Source organism: Tamandua tetradactyla, chromosome 6 (genome assembly GCF_023851605.1).
Source record: "Tamandua tetradactyla isolate mTamTet1 chromosome 6, mTamTet1.pri, whole genome shotgun sequence".
Taxonomy (NCBI): Eukaryota; Metazoa; Chordata; class Mammalia; order Pilosa; family Myrmecophagidae; genus Tamandua; species Tamandua tetradactyla.
Window position 1 is genome coordinate 35,960,242 of NC_135332.1, and position 21,156 is coordinate 35,981,397.

Here is a 21,156-nt window from a genome sequence, read left to right on the forward strand (position 1 = left end):
GTTAAATTTGAAGCATAGGGTCCCCATGTGGAGCCTGGGTACCTGCTTCTTTACCTGGGCTTGTGCTTGCTAGAGGCCTTTGGAGTTTCCCATTTATAGTTTATAGGAATTCATGTAAATGTCCCCTCTACTTCCTTTGAAATAGACTACCAATCCTCTTGAAGTGCTCTCTTGAGTAACTTAATGCAGGTAGTCCCTTGCCCCAGGCTGTTTTCTCACATTATCTGAGTTGTCTGCCACCTGCTTCTCTGCCCTCGGGCCAAGTTTCATGAGCCAAGTTCCCCAGTTTTGTCTCTCAGACTTCCATCCAATAGGTCGACACTGACATACGTGCACCCAGTATGTACACAGGGGCCACACTCTGCTCACCATGGGTGTGCAAGTTGGCTCTACCCTTGTTGTGGAGGGGGTGGAGGAATGACCAACAGGGACATCAGGGCTTTCTTCCATGTCTTTTAAACCTTTCTTGTTTTAAAGCTTTCTTGATTCAGCACTTGCCTAGTTAATGCAGCCCCTCAATTGTTTTCTGTAGGTTTGAGAAAGGTTATTGTCTTTAAGATTTCTCTGCCACTTTTTTCCAAGAAGGGTTGAAACAATGGCCATCCTCAGAGCCAACCCCCTGGATTCTGAAGCAGCTGATCAGAAGTACTGTTCTGTGATTAGACCACATGCCCCTGGAGTTTAGAGGACTGGTTATTTTTGTCCAGCCTTGGTACTTGAAAGCAGGGGCCTGAGCAGCAGTTGCACTGCTGACTGCCAGGAGACCTGGGAGAAGGGGGTGGTAGCCACTGCAGGGAGGGTGAAACTCACCAGTATTATCACAATTTATGAGCCTTTCCTTTTGTTCTTCCCTGGATTCTGCACAGTGTCCCATTAGATTCTAGAATTTCAAAATAGTTGTTTCAGGCAGTTTCTGCCAGTTCAGTAATTGTTCTGGTAGAGGGACTGATTTCTGGAGTTTCTTACTCCCTCATCATCCCAAAATCCTCTGTAGTATTTCCCCTAGTTTACCATTTTACTTGAGAGTTTTAGTTTTTGGGGTCTCAGTATTATGTGGGTGACTTAGTACTACCTCCCACTGTAGACCCTAGAGGCTTATCTCCTGCTCAGAGACTTTGGGCTGTGGGCAATTCCTAGACCATTCAGAGCAGAACTAGCTTTTTCTGCTCACTTATCTCTATGTATTCCTGTTTCTTCATAAATGTTATCAGTATTTCTTCTAAGCTCAGATACCTAAGCATCTAAGGTTTTTGTTGCTGCTATTGTTTACTTTTATCTTGTGATTTTTTTTTTTAATGGCAGGAAAAAAAGGATCATCTCTGTATTGTCAGAAATAATTTTTTAACCCTCACATAAATTCTAAAAGATATTACTATGTTAATTTTGTAGATGAAAAAACTGAAGATTAATTTTAAAAAGGAAAACCAGAAGTGAACTTTTTTGAGAATAGTTTCACAACATATATTAAAATTTAAATTATACCTATACTTTGAGCTAATCATCCCTTCTTTAAGAATTTTTCCTAATAATTGAACAAAAGGACAAAGATATGTGGAAGACCATTCACAGTGGCTTTGTTTGTACTAGTGAAGAATTGGTGACAAAAGAATAGGATATTGACTAACTATAATACGGTCTATTTAAGAACTGTAATCATTAATATGGAATTCTGTGTCTCATGTGTTGAGTCAACAAATGAGATTTCAAATAGTCTCTGTGGTTTGATTCCTTTTTTTTTTTTAAATAGATTTGGACATAGGTGAAAGTCTACTAGTTGTGGGTATATCAGAATATTAATTATGGCTTTCACTTACTAGTGAACTTTTAGGTATTGCAGAGTTTTTTCCTAGATATGTTTCTGTATTTTAAAAAATTTCTCTAATCAGGAAAAGATTAGTAGTTATGCAGTCTAAGTGTATATCTATATTATGTTACTTTTCTGACTTTACCCTGTTCCTTTCATCCAGTCTTGTAGCAAGTCAGAAGAGATTGTAAGTATCTCAGATTTTGGCCATCTTAGATTACTAAACTAAAGCTTAAAACTTTATTTTTCTTGTTCTGGTTTGCTAGCTGCCGGAATGCAATATACCAGGAATGGAATGGCTTTTTAAAAAGAAGAATTTAATAAGTTGCTAGTTTACAGCTCTAAGGCCGAGAAAAAGTCCCAGTTAAAACAAGTCTGTAGAAATGTCCAATCAAAGGCATCCATCCAGGGAAAGATACCTTGGTTCAAGAAGGCCGATGAAGTTCAGGGTTTTTCTCTCAAGTGAGAAGGCACGTGGAGAACACAGTGCTTCTCTGTTGGCATCATCTGCTAGCTTTCTCTCCTGGCTTCCTGTTTCATGAAGCTCCCTAGGAGGCGTTTTCCTTCTTCATCTCCAAAGGTCACTGGCTGATGGACTCTCAGCTTCTCGTGGCTATGTTGTTCTGCTCTCTCTGAATCTCTCTCATTCTCCAAAATGTTTCCTCTTTTATAGGACTTCAGAAACTAATCAAGACCCACCCAGATGGGTGGAGACATATCTCCCCTAATCCAGTTTAACAATCACTCTTGATTGGGTTGCATTTCCAGGAAGATGATCTAATTACAGATTCAAACATACAGTCTTGAATAGGGATTATTCTGCCTTTATGAAATGGGATGTTGATTAAAACATGGCTTTTCTAGGGTCCATACATCCTTTCAAGCCAGCACATTTCTCAACAAATATTTATTGTTTGCTTCCTCTGGGATGAGGCACTGTTTTTTATATACTGCAAAGCAAGTAGAGAATGACTGCTAATCAGTGTGGCATTTCTTTCTGGTGTGATAAAAATGTTCTGGAGTTTAGATAATGGTGATTGATGTACAAATTTTGAATATGCTAACATTAATGAAAATCTTACAATGATATGTACAGAATGGTACCATTTATAGAAAAAACTAAATTTTAAAAGATATTTATTTTATAAATAAATGAAATAAATAGTATAAAAACATGCTTGGGAAATGTCCATAAGAAATTCCATGTAAAGAGAGCATTAAAAAAGTGAAAAGTTATACCAAACACTAGAAGAAAATATTTGTAAGACATGTAATATATAAAATATTTGTATCCCCAATACATAAAGAATTTCCACTAATCAATCAGAAAAAGACCCACCCATGCTACTCCTAGGTGTATACTCTGAAGAAACTTATCCATGTGATGTAGTAGACATGTACAAGAATGTCCATTGCTGCATTGCTTATAGTGGAAAAACCCAGTGTCCATCTACAAGAGAATGGATGATTAAATTTTGTTATATTTGTTAGATCAAATATTATTTAATAGTAAAAATCAGTGAATGAATGTATATTACAGTGACATGTAGCAACAATGATGAACAATGGAGACATACTCTAGAGTGAAGAAAACAAGTTTCAGAAGACTATCTGCAACATTTCCATGAAGCTAAAATACCAGCAAAGCGAAATAGCATGTTAAGATTACCTATGAATGTGACAAACCATTTAAAAATAAATAGTAAGGAAATAATAAACACACATTTCGTTAGTAATGGTTATAACCTCCAGTGGAATAGGACAGGGTTGTGTGATATGGATACAACAGTATTGGCAGCGCTATAATTCTTAAATGGGGGAATGGGCTCATGGGTGTTTCATTTATTGGACTGGTATAAAACTTATATCTTTTTGTATATATGTTTTTAGTATACAGCGTATATTATATAATAAAAATAAAATGCTTGGGAATATTAAACCAAATGTCTAATAGTTGTTACCTCTGGGGAGAAGTTCAAAAGAGGCTTTTGTAATGTTTTGCTAGATTCAGAAACCAAAGTACAAAAAGATAAATGCTAAGTTTTAATGAAATAGAATAGTAAATGTCTGAGAGTTTTATATGTTGCTGCACTAATATTTCATAATTAAAATTATTATTCTGGGTGCACAGGTGGTCAGTGGTAGAATGCTCACCTGTCATGCAGGAGACCGGGTTTGATTCCTGGACCATGCACCCGACAGGGAAGAAAAATTATGCTATATAAAAACTGTGAGATAATTCTTAATTCTTATAGCTATCGAAATTTAAGAACTGTTGCCATAAAAGAGAACACCAGCCCTTTCTAGTATTTAACTGCAAAAACTTGTATATAATCTAAATGGCCATCAAGAACAGGAATGGTTAAATAAACTGTTCAATCCAGAAGGTGCTTTATTGGAACAAGTTTTAAAAAGCATGCAGTAGATCTAAAATGTAGATAATAGAAAACTGTTTGTGATATGTTGATAATTTTTAAAAAATATTGACCACCATACATAGTGTAACTTGATTTTTGCAATAGATACTTTTAATATATACCTACTATATTCACAGAAAAAATCTGAAAAGTTATACACAAAACTATTAATATTGTTAATATGTAGAGCAGTGGGTCTCAAGGATGGTGGGTGACATTTTAATTCGGGGGACATTTGGCGATGTCTGGAGACATTTTTGGTTGTCACAACCAGAAAGGGTGTGTTCCTACTGATATTCCTGGTGGGTGAACACCATGGATGGTGTTTAAAATCCTACAATAAATGATTATCTGCCCCAAAATGTCAGTACTGCAAAGACTGAGAAGTTTTGCTTTAGCGTGTGGGTGGATTATAAGGATTCTCAATTCATAAACTGTATTGCTTGAATATTTTTATAATGGAATTATGTATAGGTTTATGCAAATATATTTATATGTAATGGAAATAGATATACCAATCAAATATTATTTTAAGAAAAGGCTTATGTAGCTAATTTTCATATAAATGTCTTAAGAAAGAGCATAACTTAGAGAGAAAAAGTTTATTAGATAACGTGAAAAAGAATAATTCATCCATGAAGTATAAGTTTGAATCAAACATATTCCTAACAATATAGCCTCAAAATATTTCAAAGTAAAACAGTTGACAGAATTTCAAGGAGAAATTTACAAATCCACTAATATAATGGGAGATTTTAACACACCACTCATTTAAGTTGAAGATTTAAGGATGTGAAAAATTTAATAGTATAAACTCTGCACCTTGAAATTAGATAATTCATATTCTTCTCCAGTTCCCATAGAATATTTGTGAAAGCAGACAAAAAGATACTTCTTAAACTCCATGTATGAAAATTAAAAAATATCTTTAAATAATTTGAGCCAAAAATATGACTAATCAACTAGTAAAAGCTCAATCTCACTTGTAATCATATCTCATATCCACCATACTAACAGAATTTAAAGCCTGAAAATGCCAAATGCTGTTAAGAATGTAGAAAAATAGGAATATTTATATACTAATGGTGTGCAAAAATTGTTATAACCAGTTTGGAGGACAATTCTATAATATTTAATTACTGACATTGTGTTGACAATTTTCACACATCTTTACAAGGAGACTTGTAATTTTTTATAATAAATACAGATTGGAATAATTATAAAATCTCATCAGTCAAGTAATGGATAATAAATTGTAATATATTCATACAATGAAATACTATTTAAAGTTAAAATAAGTTAATTAGTTTTGAAGATAATAGAATTTAAAAATTGTGACATAATGTTGAGGTAAATATAATAATTTGTGAAGTTATCCTTTTATCTTTTTTCTTGTATTTTTTTTTAAATCCTTTAATTGTATAGTATTTATGTAAATTTTAGCGGTGAAAAGCAAGAGAGTACATATTATTTGGGGATCTGTGTTTATTTGGTAATAACATTAAATCATGGACAGGAAGGATATACCAACCTTAGGGTAATGATTACTTGAGGAACAGTAGGGAAAGCTTTCAGCCACGTCTATAAGGTTTTATCTCATATATGTGTATTTATTTCAAGCAAATGTCAATGAGTATTCAAGGATAACAGACACATGGATATTCTTTGTACTGCTTTCTTTCTTTATAGTGTTTTTTTGTGTGTGGTTAGAACACTTTTATAACTGAAGGGAAGAAAAAACAAAGTTAAGAATCACTACTCCGTGAGGTAAGGCAGATATTTTTTACTGCATAGATAGGGTGGACAAATGATGGTAGACTAAGCTTTAAGAGTGAAGAAATCTTTCCTGATATTCTCCTCCTCTCCATTTTCCTTCTCTGACTGTCCCCAGTCAAATTGCCCATCTAAACATTAACCGTTTTGATTCTGTATTCACTTCTTTTAAATCATGTACTGTACCTTAGTATATTTTATTTACATGTAATTCTCACCCTAGAGATCATGAGCTCTTTGAGAGTAGGGACTGTAACTTGTTTGTCTATCCCCTGTGCATAGTTTAGTCCCTACAAATACTAAGTGTTAATAAATGTTTGTTGAATGATACGATGAATGATTGAACAGATTCCAAAGGAGAAACAAGTTTATAAGGGGACAATGAGCAATATTAAAGTTGGACTACCCTTTATTTTTAGTGTGATCTGTACTGTATATATTCTGCTAGAATCTGATAATAGAGCATCCAGTCAGGCCCCATGCATTACTTAAGGTTAGGGTTTGCTATCTATATTTACAGAATCAGAAATATTCAATTAGAAATATATTGTTCTCACATCTGAAAGAAGCCTAAAAGAAGGTATTCCTTTTAAGTACCACAGTGTCAGGGACCCATGCTCCAACTGTCTTACTGCTCCATCTTTATGAGGTACCTCATAAACCAAGGTGACAGCTGAAATTCCTGTACTATTGATTTATTCTTTTCAAAATTAGGCCCAAAGAAGGAAAGGGGGCAAGAAGGGTACATTCCCTACTTTTTTCTTTTTCCTTTTGGTATGGTGGGAGTCACATTTTATTGTTTTTCCATGTGACTATCTCCTTATTGCAGCATCTTTTTTTGGGTGGGTGGGTAGGGGTTAGTGCAGGGGCCAGGAATCAAATCTGGGTCTCCTGCATGGCAGGTGAGGATTCTACCACTGAACTACCTGTGTACCCCAACACCCCTACTTTTTTTTTTTTTATTAATTAACGGAAAAAAAGAAAAAAAAGAAATTAACCCAACATTTAGAAATCATACCATTCTACATATGCAATCAGTAATTCTTAACATCATCACATAGATGCATGATCATCGTTTCTTAGTACATTTGCATCGGTTTAGAAGAACTAGCAACACAACAGAAAAAGATATAGAATGTTAATATAGAGAAAAAAATAAAAGTAATAATAATAGTAAAAAAAAAAAAACACAAAGAAAAACAACCAGACAGACAAAAACAAACAAAAAACAAAACAACAACAACAAAAAACCTATAGCTCAGATGTAGCTTCATTCAGTGTTTTAACATGATTACTTTACAATTAGGTATTATTGTGTTGTCCATTTTTGAGTTTTTGTATCTAGTCCTGTTGCACAGTCTGTATCCCTTCAGCTCCAATTACCCATTATCTTACCCTGTTTCTAACTCCTGCTGGACTCTGTTACCAATGACATATTCCAAGTTTATTCTCGAATGTCGGTTCACATCAGTGGGACCATACAACACCCCTACTTTTGAAAAGAGATCCTTGAAAGTATTCTGCAATGCTTCTCTTTATATTTCAATGGCTAATACAAAATCATGTAGCTTCAGGCTGCAAAGAGGGTGGGAAATGTCTGTTATCAAAATTGCAATGCTTCTAGCTACAAATCGCAGTTCTATTACTAAAGAACAAGGAAATAATGGAGATTGGATTACAAGTAGCAGTCTCTGCCATTTTTAACCAGCCATGGATGCTGAAAGGAAAAGGGACTTTTCTCATAAGGAAGGAGTTGAGTGCTAGAAACAGCTTTTTAGTTTGCTTATGTGTAAGTCTGTAAGACAGGCCAAAAATTAGAATATTTTATATTTAACCCAATTCTTACCAACTTTTGGTTTGGTCTCAAAAAGATGAAAAATTAACAAAATGTTATTCATGTTTTAGAGTGTAACTTACAGAAATTAATGCTAATAGAATTCCTTTGCTGTTTGTCTTCTGACAAATTATATATTTTAAACTAAGAAATAGTTTATTTTTGGTTTTAGTGCTATGCTTCTAACTTTGGCATTAGCAAAATGCTGGGCTTTAAAAAAAATGAAAGTGGTGGTAGAATCAGGAAGCTAGTATTTTCTAGGCAGTTAATTCACAAATAATCAGCAGGCTGTCCATGGACATCTAATTCTTCATTCTGGTCACTGCTCCTGCTATCGATTTTTTTCATTGGGCTGTAAAATAAAGTTGTAATGAAAAGTTTTATTTTTAGGATATTTGAAAAATTGCTTGACATGAATTTTCTTCCTTCTAGGCTCTAAATTATCTTGGTATTCAGCCTACAGAGGAACAGTATCAAGCCCTGAGACAGCAAGTGCAAGTAGATTCAAAGGGAACAGTGTCTTTTGGAGGTAATAATAGATTCATCAGGTTATAAGGGAAACTGAGTCCAAGATTTATGATGACTCATTTTCATTAAGATTGCATGTTCTTTAAGAGTTTTAGAAGGAGAGAGAAAAGCATGAAACCATATCCATTTCAAGTACCTTAATCAGTACTCTAAAAATTGAGCTAGAATTGCCTGGCCAGATCACCAGAAAGGAGAACTTTATTAGAACCTTTCAGGTCTAAAATATAGATTCTTTTTTTTTTTAATTTATTGGATAAACATTCCTTTAGTATAAACAAAAGAAACAGGAGAAAATATAAAAGCCCTAATTTCACCACTGTGAGATTAATTCTAATTCTTTTTCAGCCATGTGATTTAATAAATATTTTTATGATGCTATATGATTATTCATATTAAAGATACCATAATATACACTGTGTTGACATACTATAATATTAAGCCTCTCCATTACTGGGAATTTTGATGTTTTCTCAGTAGCTGATATTTAAAAATAATTTTGTATTTAGTCATTGTGAATATAGTTTTTTTCTTTCTTTTTCTTAAGATAAATCCCCACAAATGGTTTGGTCTTCTGAGATGTATTGATAAATTGTTTTCCAGAAACATTTTATATGTGTATTTGCTGTAGCACTAGTAATGTTTGCTATAACAGTTTTATTGTATACTTGACACCAGTAAGTATTTAAATATTTTTTATATAGTAGATGCAACACTGTATCAGTTTACAGTATCATTGCTAAAAAAGGAAGTTCTCCTTTTGGTTTTGAAGTGAAGTGAGCACTCTCAAATAATAAGGAGCACAAAAGCAGAAATACATGTATAACAAAAAACAAAATATATGAGGGCATAAAGTGGATGAGGCAAGAATGAATTAGTGGTCAGAGGCAGATAAAGCCCAAGTGTCTGAAGAGACAGAGAAATCACAACCGGGAAGAGCTGATTTGTCCCTGGGAATCCTTAAAAGGCTTTGGAGTTACAAGCATAGGTACTTGAAAAGGCTAGGTTTGGCAGGGCATTTAAAACAATAAGACAGTCAGAAATCTGTATGAATGTATAAATGCTGTCCCCTGCTCCCCCTCAAGCAGTCTAGCAACTAACACTCTCCTGTGACTCTAAGGAAAAAGAAGTATGTTTTCTTGAGAAATTAAACCCGAGATTTTGGACCTATGGTTGCTGGCAGTTAGTGAGTTGGGGGAAGTGTATGGGGAATCGTCATTCATATCACACACCCAGGTTGTCAGTGAAATTTTCAACCATGTTTATTAACATATAGGCAGATGACTAGGATTCTCTCGGAAGAACTGAACAAAAATGTCCACTGGCCACCTGATTGCCCTATAGTGAAACCCAGTAGCTGTCAGGGCAAGCTATGGACTCAAAATTTACGATCATTGTTTTTAGTGCCTGGCTTTTAAATATGAACTGATAGCCAAGAGTCACAAGACTTTTAGAGAAATGCTCCCACATAAAATACAGAGCCTAAAACTATTGGACAAAGAAAAATAGGACTCAGAAAAAAAAAAGAGAAATAATACAAGAGTGGAAGAAAATTTCAGATTAACTATAATTAACATCTTTAAAAAAAAAGATAATTCACCCATGAAATAAGAGCAGGATGTAGGAAGATCAGAAACATTTTGAAGAAATTTAGTATTTAATTTCCAGAGATCCAAGATAAAAAATGCTGGAGGATATGTAGAGGAATAGGTTATACTCCGTGCTCAGAAGAAGCTTATAGTTTGCTAGGACACATTGCGCACCTTTGTCTAATGGTTAAGAGCAGAGGCTTTGGAGTTAGATATACCTCAATAGAATGTCTGTCATACTATGTATTTGCTCAGTGTTTCTGGGCAATTTACTAAACCTGTCTTAGTCCCAGTTCATTCATCTCTAAAATGGAGAGGATGAAGATTCTTATGAGATGAAATTGCTGGATGAGATTGTTAAGCACCATGTTTGATATATTGAGGCTGCTACATTAACATTAACTGCTGCTATTAATTATTAAACCCATGAGTCCTTCCAACTAGAAAAGCTGTAAGTCATAATATTGTCAAACGTTTCAAAAAAAGTTCTATTTATCATACAAGCGATGAAGAATTAGATGACTGTGATATGTATTTCCTTTATTATTGTCTTAATGATTTCCTGATTTTAGCAAAGTTCAAACCTATCTCTTTTCTTCTTATTTGAATTTACTGTCGGCTCAGTCAGTGCCACTTTAAGATACTTTATGTAAGTTCAATTTGAAGCATTAGTTATAACAATAGCCTCAACTTCATATGGAAAAGGTAAGATTTATTTAGAGGAGGTCAAATGCTCTGTGCCTAATGAAATGTGTTTCATTATAGATTTTGTCCAGGTTGCCAGAAGCTTGTTTTGTTTGCGGTTGGATGAAGTAAGTGTTGGTGCACATGAAATTTCCAACATATTAGACTCACAGGTAGAGTATTCCCTACAGAATTGCCTTTGTTGCCCTCAAATCATAAGTCTTCAATGGTGTCATATATGCAGCCCCTTTAAACATTTTTTCTCTTTTTTGAAAGTAGAAGTTCATATTGATCTTCTGCATCCTCCTCTCACTAGTCCCACTGCTGCTCCCATCCCTACGTTAATCACAATCAACAACTTGGTATGTGGGAGGATCTACAGTATCACTAACTAGCTAACTGGACAGATAGCATATGTGTGTTTCCATTCTAACACAATTTTTTGAAAATCTTTTATTCTGGGTAGAATATATACCCAGAAAAGGACTCAAATTAGAAGTGTATAACCCTATGAATTTTTACAGTTGGAACTATCCTCATGTAATTAGCACCCAGACCATGAAAGACATGAGAGAACCACTTTAGTAGGATCCCGGAGGCCCTTCTAAGCCTTTCCAATTGCTAGTGTCCATCTCACCCCCCACAATAACTACTATTTTGTCTTTTAACAGCATAGATTAGTTTTGCCTATATTTGTACTTCACATAAAATGGAGTTATTATGTCTATTAACTTCCTAAGTAATTTGTTCTACAGAACTTTGATGTTCATATTCAAATCTTTTCATCCTTTTCATTATTGATGTTTTATATTATTGTATCAATAAAGAAGGCCTTATTCTCAATTTGTGTCACATAGCATATATTTATTTAACTTGGCATTTTTTTCTTGTTTTTGCATATCCTCCAAATGGATACCCAGTTGTCATTGTTCCACCATCATTTATTGAATAATACTTTCTCCACTTTTGCTATAATTTTTGTTGTTGTTGTTAGAGCACCACAAACTATAACACAGCTAGGAATAACTCAAACAAGAAGTATTCAATATGTTTATGAAGCAAGCTATCTTAGGCTCTATCCAAAACATCAGTAGAGACATAAACGAATGGAGCAATAGACCATGTCCTAGAGGCCGACCATATTATTTAGATGTCAGTTCTCCCAAAGTAAAACTCTATAGTCAATGTAATTTCAATTAAAAAAAATAATAAATTAAGGAAGAGACAAGTTAGTCACAAAAGGAAAGACATGAGTAAAAAGAGAACAGAACCTGACCTATCATTCAAGACACTGAGATGGTTGGGGCTAACCACAGTAGAATTTCCCCGCTCTCACTATCAGCTTCTTTAATCACTTATCAATTGATATGGTTTCAGATGAGGCACGACACTGGTTTTCTTTTTTTTAAACATCTTTTATTATGAAATATAGCATATATATAAAAAAACAATACATTTCAAAGTATATTGTAACAAGTTGTTACAGAAAAGATTTCAGATTTTGGTATGGGTTACTGTTCAACAATTTAGGTTTTTCCTTCTAGCTGCTTCAAGACACTAGAGACTGAAAGAAATATCTGCATAATGGTTCAGCAGTCATACTCATTTGTTAACTCCTCCTTCTCCTTTATCCTTCTCCCAATCTTTAGGGGTATTTGGGCTCTACCCTTCCTAACTTTTTCATGTTGGGAAGGGGTGTGCACTCACTTTTTTTTTTAGTAGAAAAGATGATTTGATTTGTTCCAATATTACGTAGAATTGCTTTTTAAAAAAATGTTTTTATTGAGAAATCTTCATACATAGACAGTCCATCCACAGTATGTATTCAGTGGTTCACAATATCATCACATAGTTGTGTATTCGTCACCATGCTCATTTTTAGAATATTTGTATCACTCCAGAAAAAGAAATAAAAAGAAGAAACTCTCACATCCCATATGCCTTACCCCTCCTTCTATTACCAATTGTTTTTTCACCCCTTAGCCCCCACTATTGTAGTTGTTTTTTTTATTTTTCCTTATTTTTTTACTTATCTGTCCATGCCCTGGATAAAAAGAGCATCAGACACAAGATTGTCACTGCTTTTCAATGCAAAAGAAAAAAAAAGGTGGGAATTATACTACAAATAATATGGTTTATTTTATTTGTTCCTGGTGAGTCAGTTACCAAATAGAAAAAAAAAGAGAGAGTTCCTGTATGTGTTATATATACGCAGTGATTTTTACAGTTTGTCCAATCTGGGACATCAAAGATGATCATGTAATACTAGCTGATCTCAAATTTCCACAGGAAATGTCAGTGGAGATATGGCAGGGGACTCTTTATTCTTATTCATTGGTCTTTCCCTATAATAATGCCCCAAACTGTGGCTTCATTTATTTTTTTATTTTTTTTATTTTTTTGGCATGGACAGATTCCAGGAATCGGACCCAGGTCACTGGCATGGCAGGCCAGAATTCTGCCACTGAGCCGCTGTTGCACTGCCCCTCCCCCACCTGTTCTTTTTAAATATTGCTTTGTCTATTTGTTCCACCAGAAACGTTGCTTTATTGAATTTATAGTTTAACTTGGTAAGAATCAACATTCTTATTAGATCTTCTTGTCTGTATAAATGTTTTCACTTCTCACTGATTTATATCTTTATCATTCAATAAATTATTTTTTTCCAGTAGAGTCTTTATTAATCTTTGTTAGATTTATTTCTAGTTACCTAACATGCCTTGTTACCAGTTATAATTAATGGTGTCTTTTTTAAATGTATGTTTACAAATACAATTTATTTTTATATTTTCATCCTACATCTGGCAGCCTCATTGAACTTGTTTGTTTTTTGTACTTACTGTTTTTTGTTGTTTTAATGCTATCAAAAATTAGGTAGACAAAATACACGACCCTGAATTGCTAAAATTTCTGTTAATTTATTTTTGTTTTCTTATTTTTTTGTTCTTATTTTCAATTATATTTTGAAATGATACATATGTTCAGTAGACTATCTTGAATAATGTTAGAATTCCTTAAACTCAAGCAAGGAAATAAATATATTACTTACGTCTAACCGTTTTTTCTGCTATTTTATGCTTCAGACTCAAAATTGTACTTTTCTTTCATATTTATATTTAGAACTCTCCTGTTTTCAAGCAGTATGCCTTATTGATAGGAAATTTGAATACTGTTTGTAGTTAAGTGTATAGTTTCAGAAATATACAGTGTAAGTGTATAATTAATTTCTTGGACACAGTAAGTCTGATTGTACCAATAAAAACTTTAAGAGTGATGCATCACTCTTAAATTTTCAAGTAGTTCTTTTTTATATTTAGGAAGTAAACTCTTAACTGCTAAGCATATTGTCCATTGCAATCACTTGAAGACTTGGTTGTTTGGTAGCTCTGAGGAAAACACCCAGTTTTCCTGGTTTTGAGGCGCTGCTTTATCAGGATTGATACTGTAGCATTTAAGGGAGAAGAAGTAAAGTTAAAGGAGGACTGTTACTTCTGCCGAGCAGCTTTTATGCTGATTCAGGTGTTGTGTATTTTGTCTATCTAATTTTTGATAGCAAGAGTATTGTTTTCTTACTGCCAATCAGTTCTCAAAGCTCCCATACTTTCTTTTTATTAGGAACACAAAAATGATTGGCTGGCTTTACCACAAGCCAAAGTGGGGAATTCAGAGTACATTGTATGAACAGTAAAAGGGTTTTTAGCAGATGCAAAGAGACAATAGTACTTCACATTGGTAATTTACTTCCTTCTTACCAATATGATTTTAGGGCAGATAAGAATCTGTTTAATCTGTGATACTTTAATAGCAAAAGCAGAATGCTGATGGCAATTATGCAACATCTAGCTTCCAATAATTTCCTGTTTGTGGCTTCAACTCAAAGTGTTGCACAATAGCCATTACATTAATTTATAGAATTTCCGTTGTTACATGTTGCTTGCCAACACAGAAAAGATGTCCTTGTAAAAATTGGGTTTCCTTTTTTTGTTTGTTTTTTAACTGAAATCCACAATAAGAATATAATTTACTTCATTTACACACGTACATAACTGAAGCGAAGTCTCAAAGCATTACTTAACTTGTTGAAAATCAGTGCGTCCGATATTTAATATTCAGTTCTGTTTCATTAAAAGATTTGTTTTGCAGTCCACTAAAGGGTCACATCCCACAGTGTGAAAAGATATAAAAATTAATGCATATACCTAACTTATACAGGAATTTATTTTTTTTTTTTAGTAACTTGCTCACCAGAAACAAATAAAAATGCAGTTATTCTGTACTGCTGTTCCCACATTTTTATTGTTTGTTTGTTTTTTGTATTGGAAAGCAGTGTAGTACCCCACGTGAAACCATATCAATTGATCTGTGATTGAGGATGCTGATAGTAAGAGTGGGGAAATTCTACTGTGGTTACCCCCTCAACCATCTTAGTGTCTTGAACACCAAGGTCAGGATTTATTCTCTTTCTACTCATATGTCTCCATTTTGATGGGTGTCCTAGTCTGCTCACTGCTGTAGTGGAACAGCTTTTAAAAAGGGGAATTTATTAAGTCACAAGTTTACAGTTCTAAGGCCTTGAAAATGTCTCAATTAAAGCAAGTGTGCCAGTTTGAAAGGATATATGTACCCTAGAAAAGCCATGTTTTAATCCTAATCAGTCTTGTGAGAGCAATGGTTTCTTCTAATCCCTGTTCAGCACTATAGGTTGGGGGCTTGATTAGGTTATATCCACAGAGATGTGACTTAATCAATTGTGGGTATTAAACTTGATTAGATGGAGATGTGTCTCCACCCATTCTATGTAGGTCTTGATTAGTTTACTGGAATCCTATAAAAGAGGAGACATTTTAGAGAGAGTTCCCTTTTTTTTTTTTCTTTTTCTTTTTTTTTGCATGGGCAGGCACTGGGAAGCAAAGAGAGTTTCCTTTTAAGAACAAGGAGAGAGCTGCAGAACCACAAGAGAAGGAGGAGAGAACCATAGAGTCTACCAGTCATTGACCTTTGGAGATGAAGAAGGAGAGTGCCTCCTGGGGAGCTTCATGAAGCAAGAGGACCGGAGAGAAAGCTAGCAGACACTGCCATGTTTGTCATGTGCCTTTCCAGCTGAGAGAGAAACACTGAACGTCATTGGCCTTCTTGAAACAAGGTATCTTTCCTTGGATGCCTTATTGGACATTTCTGTAGATTTGTTTTAATTTGGACAATTTCACAGCCTTAGAATTGTAAACTAGCAACTTATTAAGTTCCCCTTTTTAAAAGGTGTTCCATTTCTGGTATATTACATTCTGGCAGCTAGCAAACTGTGTTAATCGTTTAAACTACAACAGTAAGTCTATAAAAATGTCCAAATTAAGGCAACACCAAGAGGTTACCTTCACTCAAGAATGGTCAATGAGGTTCAGAGTTTCTCTCTCAACTGGAAAGACATGTGGCAAATGTAACATCTGCTAGCTTTCTCTCCAGGCTTCTTATTTCATGAAGCTCCCCCAGGAGCGTTTTCCTTCTTCATCTCCAAAGACCTCTGGCTGCATGGGCTCTCATGGTTCTTGTGGCTCCCTCCAAGATATTTCCTCTTTTTAAGGATTCCAGTAAGTTAATCAAGACCTACCTGGAATGGGTGGAGTGGCAGCTCCCTCTAATTAAAGGTTAATGCCCACAATTAGGTGGCTTACATCTCCATGGAGATAATCTAATCAAGTTTCCAACCTGAAGTGCTGAATAGGGATTAAAAGAAACATCTGCCTCCACAAAATGGGTCAAGATTAAAACATGGCTTTTCTAGAGCACATAATCTTTTCAACCCAGCACAATAGGTAAAAGGGGCCCAATTGTCTTTTCTTAAATTGTTTTTTTGTTGTTATAATTTTTTTTTAGGGCAGTTGTAGGCTTACAGAAAAATCATGCAGAAAAGTACAGAGTTCTTGTGTTTCCCCCTCCTATAGACACACACAATTTTCCTTATTATTAACATTTTGCATTAGTATGGTAACCTTGTTACAAATGATGAAACAATATTATGATTGTACTATTATCAACAGTCCATAGTTTATATTAAGGCTTACTTTTTTGTTGCACAAGTCTAAGCTTTTGTTTTGTTTTTATTCTGGTAACAGATATGCAACCTAAAATTTCCCATTATGTACATTTACAAATTTATACCTAAGTGGTATTAATTATATTCACAATGGTGTACCACCATCACCACCATATGTTACCAACCAAAACTTTTCTGTCACCCTAAACAGAAACTCCATACCAATTAAGAATTGGTTCTACATTCCCTACTGCCCCTGGTAACCTGTGTTTTAGTTTCTGACTCTTAATTTGCATATTGTAATTAATTCATTTGGGTGAGATCATACAATATCCTTTCTTTTTTTTAATTGATTTTTTTTTTCATGGATAGGCAGCAGGAAATGGACAGCAATATCCTTATGTATCTGGCTTATTTCACACAACATAATGTGTTAGAACTTTATTCCTTTTTTTCAGCTGAATGATATTCAATTGTATGTAGACACCACATTTAAATGTTTATCCATTCATATGTTGATGGACACTTGAGTTGCTTCCATCTTTTGGCAATTATGTGCAAATATCTGTTCCATTCTCTGCTTTCACATCTTTGGGTATATTAAAAGTGGGAATTCCATTCTCTGCTTTCACATCTTTGGGTGTATTAAAAGTGGGATTGCTGGGTCATTTGGTAATTCTATACTTAACTTTCTGAGGAAATGCCAAACTGTTTTCCATAGCAGCTGCACAATTTTATGTTCTTACCAATGATGAATGAGTGTCAGTATTTCTCCACGTCCTCTCCAACACTTATTTTCCATTTTTTTTTTTTTTTTTTTTTTAAAGACAGAGAGAAGGAAGGAAGGATAGAAGGAAGGAAGGAAGGAAGAAAGGGAAACATTTTTAAACATTTTCTTGTTTTATTGTATTCTGTTTCTCCGTTTTTTTGTTACATGGGCTGGGGCCGGGAATCGAACCGAGGTCCTCCGGCATAGCAGGCAAGCACTTTGCCCGCTGAGCCACCGCGGCCCGCCCTATTTTCCATTTTTTAATAGTAACCATTCTAGTAAGTGTGAAATGGTATCATTAAATTTTGATTTGCATTTCTCTAATGGCTTATGAAGTTGAGAATCTTTTTATGAGTTTGTTGACCATTTATGTATCTTTGGAAAATTGACTATTCAAATCTTTTGCTCATTTTTAGATCGGGCTGTTTGTCTTTTTGTTGTTAGGTAATAGTGATTCTTTATATATTCAGGATATTAAACCCTTATCAGATATATGGTTTCCAAATATTTTCTTCCATTCTGTAGGTTGACTTTTTACTTTCATGATAAAGTCCTTTGCACAAAAGTTTTAAATTTTGAGAGGGTCCCTTTTATCTATTTTTTATATTGTTGCTCATGCTTTTGGTGTAATGGCTAAGAAACCATTGCCTAACAGAGGGTCCTGAAGATGTTTCCCTGTATTTTCTTCTAAGAGTTTTATAGTTTTGGGTCTTATGTTTAGGTCTTTCATCCATTTAGAGGTTGTGATGGTTAGGTTCTGGTGGCAACTTGGCCAAGTGATAATGCCTGGTTGTCTGGTCAGTCAAGCATTGGCTTGACTGTTGCTGCAAGGATATTAGCTTGATAAACCAGAAGGCTGGTTTATTAAATCATCAGTCAGTTGATTGCATCTGTGGCTGATTACGTCTGCCATCAGCTGAGCATTATCTCCCACCAATGATAAAATCCAGTTAGATGGAGACTTTTAAGGAAAAAGAGAGATTTGCTCACTGCTTATTTAGCCAGGGAGCCTCTCCTGTGGAATTCGTCCAGATGCTTTATTGGAGCCACCAGCTTCACAGCCTGCCCTGCAGATTTTGGACTCTTCCATTCCCACCATTGTAAAAGACACCTTTATATATCTCATATTTATAGATATCTAATGTTGTTTTTGTTACCTGAGAACCCTGACTAATACAGTTTAGTACAGGACTGATTTTTGAGAGACAGAATCTTAAAAATGGATTTTTACAATGGGTTTTCTACTCTGATTAGACTCAGAGGTACTGATGACTCTTTCTAATAATCAAAATGGCACTGACAGTCTAAAGGGTGAGTTGGCAAGAGACATACTCAAAATACCACCATTAGATTCTTTTATCACCATTAGATTCTGCTAATTATATGCTTATATGAGGCAAGGCTCTGGGTAAGAGGGTGAGAGTGTTTTTGACACCTTTTTAGAATTTTGTGGAATTAAAAGGTATGATGATGTTGGTTGGTTGTTTTTAGATATGCTAGATACGGTGATGAGGAAAAGGAATAAGCTGAAGGCTGCAAATTTGCAACTAAAGCACCATATGAATGATGTAAATGTTTCCATGTTTGCCATTAAAGAAAAGCTTATTTCCTATGGTCACAGGCTTGAGATCTCTGAAAAGCAAACACAGAGCCTCTTTGTGCGAATAGCAGATTTACGATGTAAACTAAAATCTCAACCTTGCAGTGTGTCTGCTGTTAAAGTAAGGGCTTTGATTGGAAAAGAATGGGATCCTAAAATGTGGGATCAGGATATATGGCTTGAGAGTGGCAGTGATGAGGAGATGGATTCCCTGGAATCTGCTGAACCTTTGCTAGATAGAACTGAAATGGACTGTACTGAGGAAAGAGCTTCTGGACCTTCAGCCTGCCTTGAGGAAACAGTTTCCTGGCTTCCACTCTGCCCAGAGGAGTCTACCATCCAATCTCCACCTAACAAGATTAACCTTTCAGTGCTTGCTAACCCTGTAACTGCCTCCCCTTGGAAACAGCCTTCACCCCTCTGTCTAGAGTAACTAATCCTGTTTCACCATATGAAACTGCTGTGGAATGCCCTGAGGTAGTTGGCTTGAAAGACACTTTTATTTCTTTTCATGACTCCCCCCAACCACCACTACTCCTCTTTTCTTCAAGATCTATAACTAGACTAAAGTCCCAACAGGCCCCAGAAGGTAAGGTACAAAGTGTGACCCATGAGGAGGTGTATTATGTTCTAAAAGAACAGTATGCATTTTCTAGTCTATATAGACAAATCAGGGAAATATGTGTGGAATGGATATGCTAAGGGTATTGGCTAATGGTGGAAGGAATATAAAATTGGATCAAGCTGTATTTATTGATATGGGCCCACTAAGCAGAGATTCTGCACTCAATATTGCAGCTCAAGGGGTTAGAAAGGGCATTACCAGTTTTGTTTGGATGTTTGGCTGAAACATGGATCCAAAGGTGGCTGACATTACCTGAGGATGAAATGCCAGAACTTCCCTGGTATAATGTAGATGAGTGGATCCAGATGCTTAGAGAGTTGAGAATGTTAGAGTGGATTTATCATGGAAGACCTGCTCACACACCCCAAGAATGTCCAGAGGACACATCTTTCACCAGAAACTTGAGAAATAAATTCGTGAGACTAGCTCCATAAACCCTGAAAAGCCCTGTAGTCACCCTTCTCTATAGGTCAGATATTACTGTGCGAACTGCTGTCACTGAGCTGGAATCCTTAAACAGAGTGAGGACAATTGGATCCTGAGTTGGCAGAAGCCATGTGGTAATAGTTAATCACCATAGACAAGGTGGGCATGGCCACTGTAATGGACAGTAGATTCAAAGTAGGAGTCAAAATGATCTGACTTGCAGAGACTTGTGGCGTTGGCTAGTAGATCATGGGGTACCTAGAAATAGATGGGCAGTCTGCTCAATTCTTGTTTGAGCTATATAAGCAGAAGAATTCTAGGTCAAGTGAACTGAAGTCTAACTTGAATTACAAAAACAGAGTCACAGCCCCTTAACTGACTTGAGACAGATTATAGACCCAGAACCCCTTGAATGAGGGAAAGGCTTTGTACCCTTGGGGAGAACCTTTTAAAACTGCCCAAAATTTACACTGTTAACTTTCCTCCCAGCCTTCCCCAAGGGGACCTATGGCCTTTTACCATGGTGCCTGTGCACTGGGGAAAAGGAAATAATTAGATATTTCAGGGATTATTAGACACTGGCTCAGAAGAGACCCAAAACATCACTCTGGTCCACTAATCAGAGTAGGGTCTTATGGATGTCAGTTTTAGCTCAAGTCTGTCTCACAGTGGCTCCTCAGACCCGTTCTGCAATCACTTCCTCAGTTCCAGAATGCATAATTGGACTTGACATACTCAACAACTGGCAGAATTCCCATATGGGTTCTCTGACTCGTGGAGTAAGGGCTATTGTGGTACAGAAGGCCAAGTGGAAGCCATTAGAACTGCCCCTACCTAGAAAAATAGTGAATCAGAAGCAATACCATATTCCTGGAGAGATTGCAAAGATTAGTGCCACTCTTAAGGATTTGAAGGATGCACGAATAGTGATTCCCACTATATCCCCATTCAGCTCTCCTATTTGTCCTGTGCAGAAAACAGATCGGACTTGGAAGATGACAGTCGATTATTGTAAACTTAACCAACTGGTGATGCCAATTGCAGCTGCTGTTTCAGATGTGGTACCATTGCTTGAGCAA

At 35.4% G+C, this 21,156-nt stretch overlaps 1 protein-coding gene across 12 annotated transcripts in view; it reads left to right on the forward strand.

Moving 5' to 3' along the window:
- Window positions 1-21,156, forward strand: part of STXBP4 (syntaxin binding protein 4) — a 230,780-nt gene that overhangs the window by 69,330 nt on the left and 140,294 nt on the right. For 11 of the 12 annotated variants that reach the window (XR_013177618.1, XR_013177619.1, XM_077164819.1 and 8 more), the window contains 2 exons: window positions 8,261-8,357; window positions 10,708-10,799. The exons of the other annotated variant lie outside the window; for it this stretch is intronic. Coding sequence is in view for 9 of the 11 variants with exons in the window: in XM_077164819.1 (XP_077020934.1) it covers window positions 8,261-8,357; window positions 10,708-10,799 (189 nt within the window). In the remaining 2 variants the exon portion in view is untranslated. The remainder of the gene's footprint in view (window positions 1-8,260; window positions 8,358-10,707; window positions 10,800-21,156) is intronic. 12 annotated transcript variants of the gene reach the window in all.